The sequence below is a fragment of the Crinia signifera genome, chromosome 6 (genome assembly GCF_055691185.1).
Source record: "Crinia signifera chromosome 6, ASM5569118v1, whole genome shotgun sequence".
Taxonomy (NCBI): Eukaryota; Metazoa; Chordata; class Amphibia; order Anura; family Myobatrachidae; genus Crinia; species Crinia signifera.
Genome location: NC_139222.1, coordinates 122,800,231 through 122,814,538, shown reverse-complemented (window position 1 = coordinate 122,814,538; position 14,308 = coordinate 122,800,231). Strand labels below are relative to the sequence as shown.

General features: G+C 41.3%; 1 protein-coding gene across 3 annotated transcripts in view; it reads right to left on the bottom strand.

The window, feature by feature from the left end:
* Window positions 1-5,091: 5,091 nt before the first annotated feature.
* The window catches only part of PKIG (cAMP-dependent protein kinase inhibitor gamma), a 64,489-nt gene continuing 55,272 nt past the window's right edge, over window positions 5,092-14,308 (bottom strand). For all 3 annotated transcript variants that reach the window (XM_083147018.1, XM_083147017.1, XM_083147019.1), the window contains exons 2-3: window positions 7,261-7,438; window positions 5,092-5,931 (exon numbers count right to left, since the gene is read on the bottom strand). In XM_083147018.1, the coding sequence (XP_083003144.1) occupies window positions 5,852-5,931; window positions 7,261-7,408 (228 nt within the window). In that variant the 5' untranslated portion in view covers window positions 7,409-7,438 and the 3' untranslated portion in view covers window positions 5,092-5,851. The remainder of the gene's footprint in view (window positions 5,932-7,260; window positions 7,439-14,308) is intronic.

The following is a 14,308-nucleotide window of genomic DNA, read 5'->3' as shown; positions in this document are numbered from 1 at the left end:
GGGGCATTGCGAGGGTCGGCGATGTATGTTAATACATCCCGCCCCTTGTCTGCAGAAAAGAGGGAGTGAAAATTCATGCCTCCGATGATCACCGCTAAAGCATACAACGCATCAAACCTAGTGTTGATGCACTGTCTCTCTCCCCCTTGCCATGTGCAAAATATCCTGTGCAGCTTATGCTGGCAGCCGCCAGAGACAGAGCTGTCCCTGCTGTGATGAATGGGAAATGACACCTGCAGCTTAGAACAGTCACTGCCACTGAGCAGCAACAGGACCTGCAGACCCCCGGCACCCAAACTTACATAGCGCCTTCAAGCCACTGCAGGGTCTGCGGGGGTTATTATTACGCCACAGATACAGAGGCTTGTTGTGTATGTCAAATAGTGCAACCTTCTTACATGTATCCCAGCATTACTTATAAAATCTGCACATTTCTCTAGGTTTTGTGGTTTTTAGTTCCCTTCTGTACACATCCTTCATGTCTTAGATCAGCTGGAAGATAGATGATCATTTTCCTAAGATAAAACACATGGCTGTTCTCAGGATAAAATGCAGAGAGGTCTGCAGGACAACAATGTCCCAGGGCAATGACAGCACTGATGCAGAGTTTACCAGAGGTGACCAGCATTGAAGCATTAACCCTTTGAGTGCAAAGTGAATTTTTAAAAATAGGGGTGAAAATTGGCAAGCAAACATTTTTATTCCTCATAATGACCTTATTGTTTACCTTATATAGGAAATATAATATTTTTTTGCACAACATTTTATATTTGAATTTACAAATGTTATTAGCGTTAGCATTTTTAGTGGATATTTTGCATTGATATGCTAATTACAGTACTATAAAACCTGCTTTTCTTTGTAGCTAAAAAAAGCACTTATTTAGCTTACTACACAAAATGAAAGTATGTATGCATGTTGTGCTGTTGGTATACAGTACATATTGTAGTAGACACTTATTCAAGCTGTTACCTATTGTTTGGCCATGTAAAATACCAACAGTAAGGCATACCTCCCAAAGATCCCCCTTTCCGTGGGAATGTCACAATGTTTGGGGACATTCCCGCATCCCACCCGGTGGGGGCTGGCAGTGTCCCGTAGCAGGGGAGGCAGTTGGGGGTCCCCTGTCACCCGCGAATAGACATTGTGTGCATGCCCCCATAGTGGCAAAACAAGGGCATAGCCTTGTGGGAGTGTTGAGAGTATAGACCATGCCCCCTTTTAGCTAGGCCACGTCCCAACATTTCAGACACGCCTGCAGAGGCATGAGTAAGGTGCAGAACAGGCTGGGTCACCAGGATCAGTGCTGGAGCACAGAATGCCATAAGTATTAGAAGCTAAACATGCCTGTGTGTTTTATATAGTGTATAAGTAACGGAGGGGAAAGGTCTTAACAATAACCTTCACAAAAGAAGCATAACAGCCAACTATTTTCTCTGTACATCTCCCATAAAGGTCTTTGGGGTGGAATAGTATTTATCCTGTGTTTATTGCACAGTAAAAATGTGACACTTGCAGCTCACAATAGTAAAACCGTAAAAGTGGCACTATAATGAAAACTATATGAACGCACAGCTATTTTCTTCCTCAAACACACTTTCATTATATACTATGACATACAATACTAAATAGCTTGTTTTGTTGGGACCCTTTATGATGTGTCCTCATACATCAAATATTATAAGCCATACAGCACAGATCCCTGGCAGGAAGGAGCCGCCAGTTAGCGATGGTCATCTTTGACAAAAATGTGTCTTATAGTGTGTACATTCTATATGTCGGTATTTTGACCTTGTCGGGATTTTAACTGTCGGGATTTTGACTGTCGGGATTTCATACCGAATCCCTGGAGAGAGAACACTATACGTTATAATGGCCCTCTCTGTATCCAAAACTTACATTTATTAGTTTCACATATATAATGTATGAAACATAGATAATTTTTTTTGTATGTACAGTATGTATGTAAGTAATTGTACCTTCAAAAATTTCCTAAACATTAAAATTTCATATATGAAGATTCAATCGAGTACATTTTGTCCAAGAACACAACGGACTGTAATTATATTGTGCTGTGGTCATGCCCACAGACTTTATTAGTGGTTCCCAAATTTTCTTGAGTATGGGCATTCTATTCATGGCACCCTTAGGATTAAAGTTTTTTTTATATACATAAATATGGAAAACATTTTTAAATTAAGTAAATTGTGCCCATCTGTAATCCTTAGGGTGAGTTATGTGGTGGTGTACAGCTGTGCTGCTGATTGTCCTCATGTTTTGATGATTGGTAGTGACTAGTACTGATTTTGCCTATCAATTTGACCATAAATAATTTGATTTGGTCCTTGCTTATCATCCCAAGGCACACCTGCAGGAGCCTCTTGGCACACCAGGGTGCCTAGTCACACCATTTGGAAACCACTGGGCTACACCATATTTAGTTCATTCTTGTAAAACCTTGAACTGATGTTTATACTGTTATGTTTTTAAAATAAATTTGGTGACTAAATTCATATCGCTATTCGTGATTTCCCCCCATCTGTGCATGCACAAGCCCTGAAACTGTAATTACATTAGATCACAGCTTCAGTGCCAGCCGGGGACGGTGACTGAATGTTTTGTGGGAGCATTCCAGACAATGCTGGTGTGTCTGCACCACTCAGGGGGAGGGCCGCGGTGGCCACTGTCCACCTGAAACATGGCCGGTCTGCATCTAGCTTTGCAGAGAAGGGGCAGTCTGCAATGTGCGATCTCATTACTGTATATTGAAGAACTCTCACTTTAGCGATGTGCCCGCAAAATGTTGCAGACAGGTAGCGGGGATTGACCCATTGAGTGGGGGAGTATTGCCCTGTGCTGGGTGGCCCCTCCGCAGCCTTGTGCCAACAGTTTTTATGTTGAACAGTTTCTCAATCTCAGAAATGCACCCTATAATAGTATTTTTTACTAGCAGTTTTATACTTCAGTGTAATTGTAACCCAAACTTTTGTGAAATCAGTCACTAATAAGTGTTACAACCATAGACAAACTCCATTAATGACCCTACTGAAATGAAAAGGTTATGAGGCACGATGGCCTACATTAGCAGCCAACAGAATGTAGTTTCTCAGGGGGCCAGATCATGTAGATTTCACCACCCATTAGTGTGTATTGGTGTGATCCAATTATGTGTGTCCAGTATAAAGCTAAAGCTGGCCATACATCTACAGATTGATTGTCAAATCTGGCTGGTTGGAACAAAAGCCTGGTAATATCAGAATAACAGGTTTTGGATATTTTCCAGCATTTCAAAGCAAATGGTCAACTGTCATTTGCTCTCATCCATTACCAGGTTTTTGTTACAACCAGCCAGATCTGACAATCAATCTGTAGATGTATGGCCAGCTTAACTTGTCTATACATCTCTACATGGGGTTTCAGTTGCTGAAGCAGCAACATATTATAGTAGATCTGACTGTATGGATCCATACCATCTTGTGGCAGCATCCATAAATGCAAATAATGTCTATAAAGTATACAATTTCAATAGCGCAAAGGCAATATTCATGAGCATGCAGTCTATGGCTTATTACTGCTTGCAGCCAATAAGGGGATTTCAGAGTTCAGCCTACCGTAATTGCGATTATAAGCACAGCACAGCTCCTGTCTAATTGAATCAACCCCTATGAATGTTCTAAGGACCCTTCGGATTGACGAGCCACATTCTTATTGATATTGGTTTAGCACACAACGTGGCTTCCTCCACTGTTAGTACCTGACTTACCAAATCTTCCAGCCCTGTTTAGTTTCCTGGCCATAGAAAGCAGTCCTTTTTACAGGCTAACAAAAGCCTCAATCAATGAAAATGTTGTAAATTGGTATCATAATGCACCACGCTGATGCTACCATTGTAATGGGGCCTACACACGGGGTGATGAGCATTCTGAGCGATGTGCCACTGAGCGATCTGTCAGAGCCAATGTTCTCTGTGACAACACTACGCTTATAGATTTATCCATAGTGACAGACAGGGCCGCGCATGGCTATCGCTACACGGAGCAATGTAGGGGCATTTTCTAAGCGATCTAGTGAGATCGCTTAGAAAATGCCAGAGGTTCACTACGTGTATAGGCGCCATTACAGTAATACTTTTTCTAGACTTTTTTTTATCACAAGCTTTGCATTTTATCCATAAGATTTTGCTAGCCACCTTGAACTCTGCCTTTTCTGTGCAAAATCTCTCAGGGAGAAGAGTAATGGGGCCTAAACACATAGAAATTGAGGGTTTTTTCAAAGCGATATCTCTAGATTGCTTAGAAAATGCCTCTACATCACTCTGTGTGCAGGAGCACAACAACAGCATATTAGATAATCGCCGGAGTTAGGGCCAGTGTTTTTACTGAGAACACTGGCCCACACAGATCACTCAGCAGCGCAGCGATGTGTGCTGAGTGTTCCGAATGATCTACCATCGCTCAGAATGCTCATCGCTACGTGTGTAGGCCTTTTCTCCTAAGCTGGAAGGTATTTGTGTTTCAGCACTCTGCCTCACTCTCGGGGAGAGGCTCGTCTGACGTCTCAGTCCGGTCCCTTTCTCCATGTACCTGATGACAGAGGAAAGAGGTACAGGGGGATTGTGCTCTGAAGAAGCTAAACATTATGAAAGAACCAAAATAAATGTGGATGTATGAAAATGGAAATGCTTACATGACTTTATAATGCCCCACGGCCATAGGTTTAAGGAGTTAAAGTGCACTTACCTGTGGCAACCAACAAAATATATAATATAGACAAATAAAAGACATGCTTCTGCCCTAAGCCTCTGCCTCAACAATCCTATGTAGCAGACTGAATACTACATGTAAGGATCACTGTGCAATATAAACTAAACAGAGGAAACAAAGTAAATTGCTCCCAATCACTTACAAGAAGCCATTTGTTACTACATAGTCCAGACAGTACAGCCTACACCATATCCAGGCCCAGCAGCTGTTGCCCTAGCACTGATCTCAGTACACACTTAGTGGGTCTGGCTCGGAGACCATGCTAGTACTCACAGATCCACAAAAGCTGATGTATTACAGTTCAGGTGTACATACAAAAGGACTTAGGTCAATGTTTTAATGGTGTTTATTAGATTATTAATTCACACAAAATGAAAGTTTTGGGGCAATTAAGCATATAGTTTCCTAATGAAAGAAAAAAAAAAAAGACACACCATTATTAAATATCCAGTCTACATAGAATTTAAATGTAAATTCCACGTAGAATAAAGCACTTAAAAACGTGGACTCTCTTAAAAAAAAACAATTACGTTGGCAGTTTGACCCGTACACAAGCCAGGAATTCCCAGCTCCAGTACAGAGAGTTTGGTCCACACAAGTTCCATAAGGCAGTGCCTGAAGTCAACAATTACAAGTCACATAGTGTATATGCTAAAAATTGCCATTGCTATGTGACTGGTGTCTCCAAGGACAAAACTACTTTCAAATATGCAAAGGACTTTCTGATGATGTACAATAAATTATTGTATACGTTTACAAAATTGAAAGGGAGAGTATGTAGTACCATCCACAAAATATCATGTCAATGAAATATTGCATATCATTTTTGTTCTATAAAGGAAAAAAAAGCTAAGGCAAGTTTAGGTCAGATGGCATTTCAGAAATGCTCCAAATGTATTTAACCACCAGGTGGCACATGGAGTCCTGCATTGTGTTTCCATTCTTATTCATCTGTGCCAGCTGGATTTTGCGAACCCAGCGTACTCTTCAGCCTAAGGCGATGTACGAACAGTTTGGTAGTGGTATTCAATAGTCTATTTCTGTAAAAAAAAGTCAATTAATATGGATGTCTGCAAGACACATCTAATTCATGATGGCACGCTACCATCTTGTGCTTCAGGACCCTGTACTTGTCCACTGTCGGAGGACGTAGCTTCTGCTTGTCCTTCTGGAATGAGAAAAACATTTTAATACAGTGGTTTCTGTAACACTTTAATATTCAAGAAAGGTGTACAGTACTCTAAATTTTGGTGCTACTCTTGTGGACACTTTGAAACCGTTTAAGATATAAGAATACAAGGATATAATTAAAATACTTCCCTTCTGTAGTATTTTGGTAGTCATTAATGGTTGAGATCAAGCTTCTTTCAGTCTTCCACTAGGCACTAGCAGCACAGGGCAGGTACAACAGACAAAGCAGAGCCAGCCAGGGACTGAGCACTACACGTAATGGGGCGTCTCTCCTGCACCGCACTGACACAATACCAGAACCTCGAATAAATCCTGAGTGGAAGACTGGAAGAAGCTTGATCTCAACCATTGAGGATTAACAACCAAAATACAACAGAAGGGGAGTATTTTAATTATATCCTTGTATTCTCATATCTTAAACGTTTTCAAAAAGTGTCCACAAGAGGAGCGCCAAAGTTTAGAGTACACCGTTCTTTTATATACACGTTTTTTTGGGGGGGATTAGGGGACACATCTGCCTTACTCTGAACAGGCGAACCCCTATCATATTAGCGCCAAGAAATTCTCCCAACTCCTACATCCACTTTAATATTCAGAATTACCCTATCGACCTGCAACAAAACAACTACATAACTATTTATACAATTACAGTCTATTTGTCACCATGCTACAAGATAATCCCCACTCCTGTGGTTTAACTGTGAAATTTGTATTAGTTTGACTAACAACTGAATTATTAAAAAATAAGTTAATATAAGTTAATATAAAAAGATATCGGAATGTATTGGTCGACAGGTAGAAAGGTAGGTATTCAAATGGTTGACACTTTTTCTGACATGTTTTCCCAACATTAACTTGATTTATTATCCATGGGGGCATCTTTTGGGAATAGTAACCTGTGATGAGGTAAGCGGAGCAAGCCACCTTACCCAAAGACTTGAGGGAACATGTTTGTACTGATGATGATCACATAACATGGAATATACAGGATTTGTCCTAAAAAACACAAACAACCTGTGTCGACCATTTTCATGTCTACTTTCTCGCATTGTCAACTTTTTTGTACCTGTCGACCTACTTATTGTATACCTAGACCAGGCATGTCCAAACTGCGGCACTCCAGCTGTTGTGAGACTACACATGCCAGCATGCCTTACCATACTTTCTGCATTGCCTAGATAGCAAAACTGTGGCAAGGCAAGATGGGACTTGTAGTTTCACAGCAGCTGGAGGGCCATAGTTTGGACATGTCTGACCTAGACATCGTAAATCTATTATACTGCACCTATATGAAACAGTAACTGACCTGCTCCTTGAATGGACAAGTCCCCCATGTTTTCGGAGAGATCTTTCACACCACTTGTGCTACCTTCTCCCTTGATGTCAGGTACTGCATTCCGTCTGCCGGTTCTGTCACATGATATGAATTCAGTATATGCAGACTCCACGTCCATAACGTCTCTTTCATATCAGATTCATTAGATCTAAAGCAACATGAAAAGAACAATCTTCAATGCAACACTAGGTAATAAAAGAGCACCAATTGTGCTATATAACAAAACATTCTGCTTTGTGGAGCCTTCATGCCTTATAAGTCAATAGCTGTCATAGGATGATTATTTTCAGGACTGTGTCTAGGAGGTTGAGTCACTGGGGGAGCAAGGACATGGGTGAGGCTGGAATCATCATTATTATCCCTGCCTAGATGTGTCATTCCGGGAGCAGGGGCCACATAGTAAGAGGAGGTGACAGAACTTCTTGAACTGCGGTCATGGTAAACACACCAATGATATGAACTTTACATAGCCTTTCATTTTGAAGAGCTATGTTTGTGCTCAATAGTTATACCACAGAGGGCAGCAGTGTATTACGGCTTTATTGAACTTACATCCTCAGCATCAGCAATGTGGTAATGGATGGGGTGAATGTGTCTAAAAACTAATGGAGTCATTGATCTAAAATTCTGCTGATAGCGTTTACAGGACAAATTAGATTTACAGCACAATGCAGCCAACCATAATACATTCAACAGGTACATTAAGCAGCACTGCTGTTTGAAAAGTAAAGAGAAAGTGTACACTTAATTGACTTTGAATGGAAACATTATAGGTTGCTGTTTACTCTGATGTTAAATACACTCAAGTGTATTTCCTCCTTACTGAATGTGAATAAAAAATTACATTAAGAGAAAATTTTTACTTATTTTGCACATAAGAGGATATAGAGGATTTATATGGAGCAAAACAGAAGTATTAACGCTGACCACTTCTGCACACTTTTGCAATGATACACAAGATTTGGTCTACCACAACTAACGTTTCAGTCATATTTGCTTTCTTCAGAAACCAAACTTGCTTTCTCCTTAAGAATTATGGGATGTACTTGAAAGGCAGTGACAATAGGTGTTTTTTGCCAATGACAGGACTATACATCAAAAAGGTATGGTTAGCAAGTGTACTGCTGTCTATTAGCATGATTGGGCTAGTTTGGTCAGCCTGAATAGGACACTGCAGGCTGATAAGGAGAATGGAGTGCTTTCATTTGTGAGAACATCCTAAGGCAGAGTGATCAAAGTAAATGACATCACTTTGAGATCATCAATTATAACTCATAAGGGAAGCCAGCAGCATTGATGTATCTTGATACACAGCCTGCAGTATGGATCCAAAGCCCAACCCAGAAAACCAGGACAATATAGTTAATATTAGGGGTGTTGTTTCTTTTGGATATCAGGCATAAATCAGGCATAGATTTCCTTGGAGGAAGTGCTCAGCAGTTCATAGATTACAAAAGAAAACAGATAAAATGGTAATATTCCTTCAAGCAACAAAATGAATTTGTTACACACAAAATCTGGTGTAACACAGTGAGATCTTAATCTGGTGTTCAACGCACTAATCTAATGTTTTAAGTATTTGAACATTTACAAGAAGCACGGTTTAAAATGGCTCACACAAAAGTGTTTGCATTCTTGTAGCAATCTCATTTGCCAGAACAGTGTGGGAGTTTACAGCATAGTGGTGCAAAGGACCATTCCAGCAAATGTATGCACAGTGGCGTTACTAACAAATCTAGATTTCTCGAAGTAGTAACTGTACTTCCATCCATCTTTCCAAAACCAAATAATGAAAAGTGAGAGGTTACATATTTGTAGAGCCATCAGAGCAATTACTGTATCTTTTGAAGAGCGACCAAATTCAGGAAATAGATAATCTCATTGTACTGCCTGAAGGTCCATGTAAAGAGCATGCTAGCCTTGCAAGATGGATTTGATAAATTATTTCACAGATTTACAAGAGCAAAAACCATAGGATTCCAAACGTTCTGAAGGCACATTTCACAAGGGCAGTAGCAACCTTCTATGCCAGGAGGGCACAATAATACCCCTATCACACCTCAGAAATAACCCGGGTCCAACCCAGGGTTTTGCGGGGTCGACCCGGGGCTCTGTGTGGTGTGAAAGCACCAATTTGAAAAACCCGGGACCAGTAACCTGGCAATCTGACATGAGTTACAAGAAGGGTTTTACCTGGTTTGGAGCCGAGTTGCTGGGCTGTCTGAAAGGGAACCATGGGTTGAGAGACCCGGGTCCCGTTCACTACTATGGAGGAGGCAGCAGATTCACTTTAATGCTGCCTCCTCCGCCGCCCCCGCATGATGCACTGTCAATCCGCCCTGCCCCCCCCCCCCGGATGACATCAGCAACCTGGCCACAGCTAGCGAAAAAACCGGGTCATCCCCGAGTCCAAATCCTGGGTGCGACCCGGCATTTGCTATCTGAAAGGGGTATAAGTGGCTTTACAGCTGCACAACCCAACTCAAGAGTGATACATTTTAAACATACCCTTAAAGCAAAATAGTGGCAGGGCATGTTGGGAGGTGTAGTTCTTCTACAGCAGATGGAGGGACACTTACACCCCACCCCACCTGAGTATTTAAGGGTCAGACTTCAGTAAATGAATAATGCACAGCATGGGCCTGGTCATAAATGCTCCACATATTTGGAAAAACGCGTGATGTCGGCCCAACTCAGAGTTTCGTTTCAAAGGGGCAATCATTTACAAGGCATGCCCCTTCAAAAAACCTCAGAGTTCGTCCGGGAATCCCGCAAAGCCGCCGAACTCTGAGGCTATTACATATGACCTATTATCTTGTGGATGTTGTAGCATTGGCTGATGCTCAATATGGAATGAAAATTCCTCTGCCAGTTGATCAATAAACTTTTTTGCCTGCAGGAACTGATCAGTGTTTGCTGGTCTTTGGACACACCTTGAGTGCAACCAATTTATTTGGACTGCTGTGGAGGCCAAGGAGAAAATAAGTTAGATTCATTGATGAATTAGTTTAATCAAATTATCTATGGCAGCTCAAATATTCCCTCCTGGGTTATTCGTTTTTAGATTTTTCAGAGTCATCTCAAGAAGTCACTCAAACCCAAGGAGGCTGGAGTTGTACAATGGGCTTCATTCTAAGTTGTATATTAGTATAATCGCTGAAATGATAGAGAAGGCACCTGAGGACTAACAACACCCACTGCCGGAATTTCCAGATCCGAGTGCTGTGTTCTTAGTTGTATCATCAGGTAGCCATCAGCTAACAGAGCAAGCCTAAATTTATACAGTAGGTCTGCCAGAACTCTGCAGCTGGGGCCAGTAAATCTGTGTTCTAAGGCGTGGACAATACACGTCCAGAAAATGGGGGATGGCTACTCCTTCCAATTGCAGCAGCGATGCTTCTACATCCACATCTGAATGACCCTCTATATGCAGCATGCGATCCATTCTTTCCACACAAATAAATACTGGGCAGACATTTTGTGCTGTTGTACAATGGAAGCAGACATTTTTCATGGACTAAAATAATATTTATGTACACTTTCCAAGAGCCAATTACATGGCCAAGGCCAAAACACAATTGTGTCTCATTCCTCAGTAAGATCACCAAAAATATTATTCATAAATATTGGAACAGTCTTATAAGGACTGCCACACTAGTAGGCAAATAGTGCAATTTACATTAAGTTATACATATCACGCAAAATGCATATATTTTGGACTACACATATTCACCAAATTATCCTCCGGTCTCCTCCGCCACCCGACACATGAAAAGGTCAACACTTTACCACCCACTTGAACTCCGATTGTAGTGTTCATTCTAGCACCCGCTATCTTTGAAAATCCATGCAGTTCCTCTTCCCTGCCTGGGGTGTTGCTGTCTGCTGTGGTGTTTCTAGTACAGGTCTGGTTTGCATATCAGTGCTGATATACAGACCACACTGAGCTAGAAGCACTACAGCAGACAGCGACACCCCAGGCAGGGAAGAGGAACTGCATGGATTTTCAAAGATAGCGGGTGCTAGAATGAACACTATGATTGGGAACGATAAAATATGTTGAGCGCAGTAGTAGTGGAGCTAAGGGATGCGGTACACTAATTTGTCACCTATTTTCCCTTATATTTATTCACGTATGATAAGAACACACTTGAAGACAGGGACTTCTTATATGTTCCACATAACACTTAAACTGTCGCCTGGTGTATACTAGAGAATTAAGGGGCCTATTCAGACCATTCCTTAGGGTCTGAATTTGTCCCCATCACCGATGTTTAGGGCAAATTTCACACTCGCCGAGCCGTACACTCCGGAAAGGGAGGTCAGTAGGTGGGCTGGGGAACACCTACCATTTTATGGGCAATGCCTGACTTTTATTACCGAAGAGGAGAAAAATCATTTGATGGTCACCAACGATTGAATGATTTCGCTCCAGGCAATTACGCCCAGCCTAGCGAACAGGTCTGAATCGGGCCCTAAGTGTTTCAGTGAATGGTCAGGCATAGAAAAGTATGTAGACGGGTGTTAGCCCTAATCCACCACCACGACCTAGTGCTGCAGATATACTGGATCATATTCACATGCTCTCCTTAGTTTACACAATTCAGCTGTGAAAATCAGAGAAGAAACATCTGTTAGCACTGAGTCAGATACATTCTATAACATATCCTACTCCCATTACCCAGTGTTATGTGCCAGACCCTGGTCTCTTCATTCTTCTGCTCACTTCTAGGATGCTCCCCAATGACTTCACATGCCAGAAGTGCTGGGGAAAGGGAGGAAGGGGTCCCCTGCACATGTAGTCAGAATCTAAGACCTCAGGGACATAAGAATTGTTTCCATGACGTGCTCAGTGTACCATGGGACATCTAATACAACAACACAGAGGCCTTACCCCAAATGTGCAGTGGGTGGGAGAATTATAGTTTGGGCAGCAGTACCGTAATAACAAAGCACGCTAAGGAGTGGTCATGTTATAGATTATCACAACTGGATTTTCAATGAAGGTCGTAATACATACAGCTGTAAATTGTGTGAACAGAAATTTGGTATTTAAGGGAAGCATACAGATTATGCTACACATTAAGCCAGTATACTGACCTGTGGCACTATACACTGTAAGCAAGGATGTAGGGGAAAATTTACTAAAGGAAATGTGTAAAAAAAAATAGGTGTATTTGTATCCAGAAATACACTTATTTTTGACATTTACTATCCTGAAAATACGGCAATTCGTAATCGTATTGATGTGCTAGCAATACGAATACGAACTGCCGTATTTTCGGGATAGTAAATGTCAAAAATAAGTGTATTTCTGGATACAAATACACCTATTTTTTTTTACAAATTTCCTTAAGTAAATTTCCCCCGTAATGTCTGTCTCTAGCAAAGTCACTAGAATACATTCTGCACACAACTTATCTACACTATAACACAGTGTACACTGTCCCAGCTGCAAAATAACACAGTGTACACTGTCCCATCCACAATATAACACAGTGTACACTGTCCCAGCCACAATATAACACAGTGTACACTGTCCCAGCCACAATATAACACAGTGTACACTGTCCCAGCCACAATATAACACAGTGTACACTGTCCCAGCCACAATATAACAGTGCACTCTGTCCCAGCCACAATGTAACACAATATCCACTGTCCCAGCCACAATATAACACAGTGTACACGGTCCCAGCCACAATATAACACAGTGTACACTGTCCCAGCCACAATATAACACAGTGTACACTGTCCCAGCCACAATATAACAGTGCACTCTGTCCCAGCCACAATATAACACAATATCCACTGTCCCAGCTGCAATATAACACAGTGTGCAGTCGCAGAATCCTTGCTAACCAGTCTGAATCAGGCCCTTACCCTTATGTGTACTACTTGAAAGTCCTTGACTACTTGTATACTTCTTCTTAAAATGGTATACGAAAAATTGTAATTACAAAGATTAAGGGGGAGAGTGATAAAGTGGAAAGAGATAAAGTATACTCCAAATCAGCTCTTAACCTCTGGCATGTTACATGTTGTGTTTGAAAAATGACAGGAGATGACCGTTTCGTAGGAGCTGATTGGCTGGTTGTTTATCCCTCTCCATTTTATCACTTTTTGAAGCTTGATACATCTGGCCCTAAATGAGGTGTAGTCGCTCCAAAATCTTGACTATATTTAATGCAACACAAATAACATAAATGAAATTAAGGTTTCAATTGGTATAGCATCAGTATAAACAGGAAGATTCATCCAGCTGTATTTATCATAGCTCATATTGATGTTGCAAAAGCTTGTGGCACATACTTCAAAGTCCAGTTATAGCCATGATTTGCAGCAAGATTTAACTTTGAAGTATGCTCCAGAGAGGCCAGCTGTAGTTCTAATGGTACCAACAATTAGTACAGACATTCTGTATATAACTATGTTTAGTACAGTAGTATTTAAATCCCGTGTGAAAATGCTATTTTAATTTGGGTTACATTTAATTAGGTCACACTGTCCTTCAGATTTATTGCTGTATTACAGGAGTCATGGGCAATCAAAAGGTTGACACCAAAAGGTCATTTGTCCTAATGTTAACCTAGTCAAATGTTGACAACCTAAAAGTTGGTGTGGACATAAGGTTAACAGTGAAAATGTGGACACAGCCATGTTGACATTTAAACACAACAAGTTGACAGTTAAACAGTTATGTCGACAGTACAACAACAATAGCTAAAATGAAGGAAAATGCATGCACCACCCATCAAAACATAATCATCCTGGACCTTTGAGCCAAGGTTGGTAATGGACAATTAGAGGGCAAATGGTGTTGGGCTTCCCTCATTTTCAAATAACCAGCACTGGGCTGAACCAGCTGGGGGGGAGGAAAAAATGCTATAGCAGGCAGACACACATACACACACACACACACACACACACACACACCCTTGTCATAACGTTAACCAGAGCTACATGTTCAGTCCAGGGCTGAAATCCTCATTTAGTCCTGGTCCTAGAATTATGATGG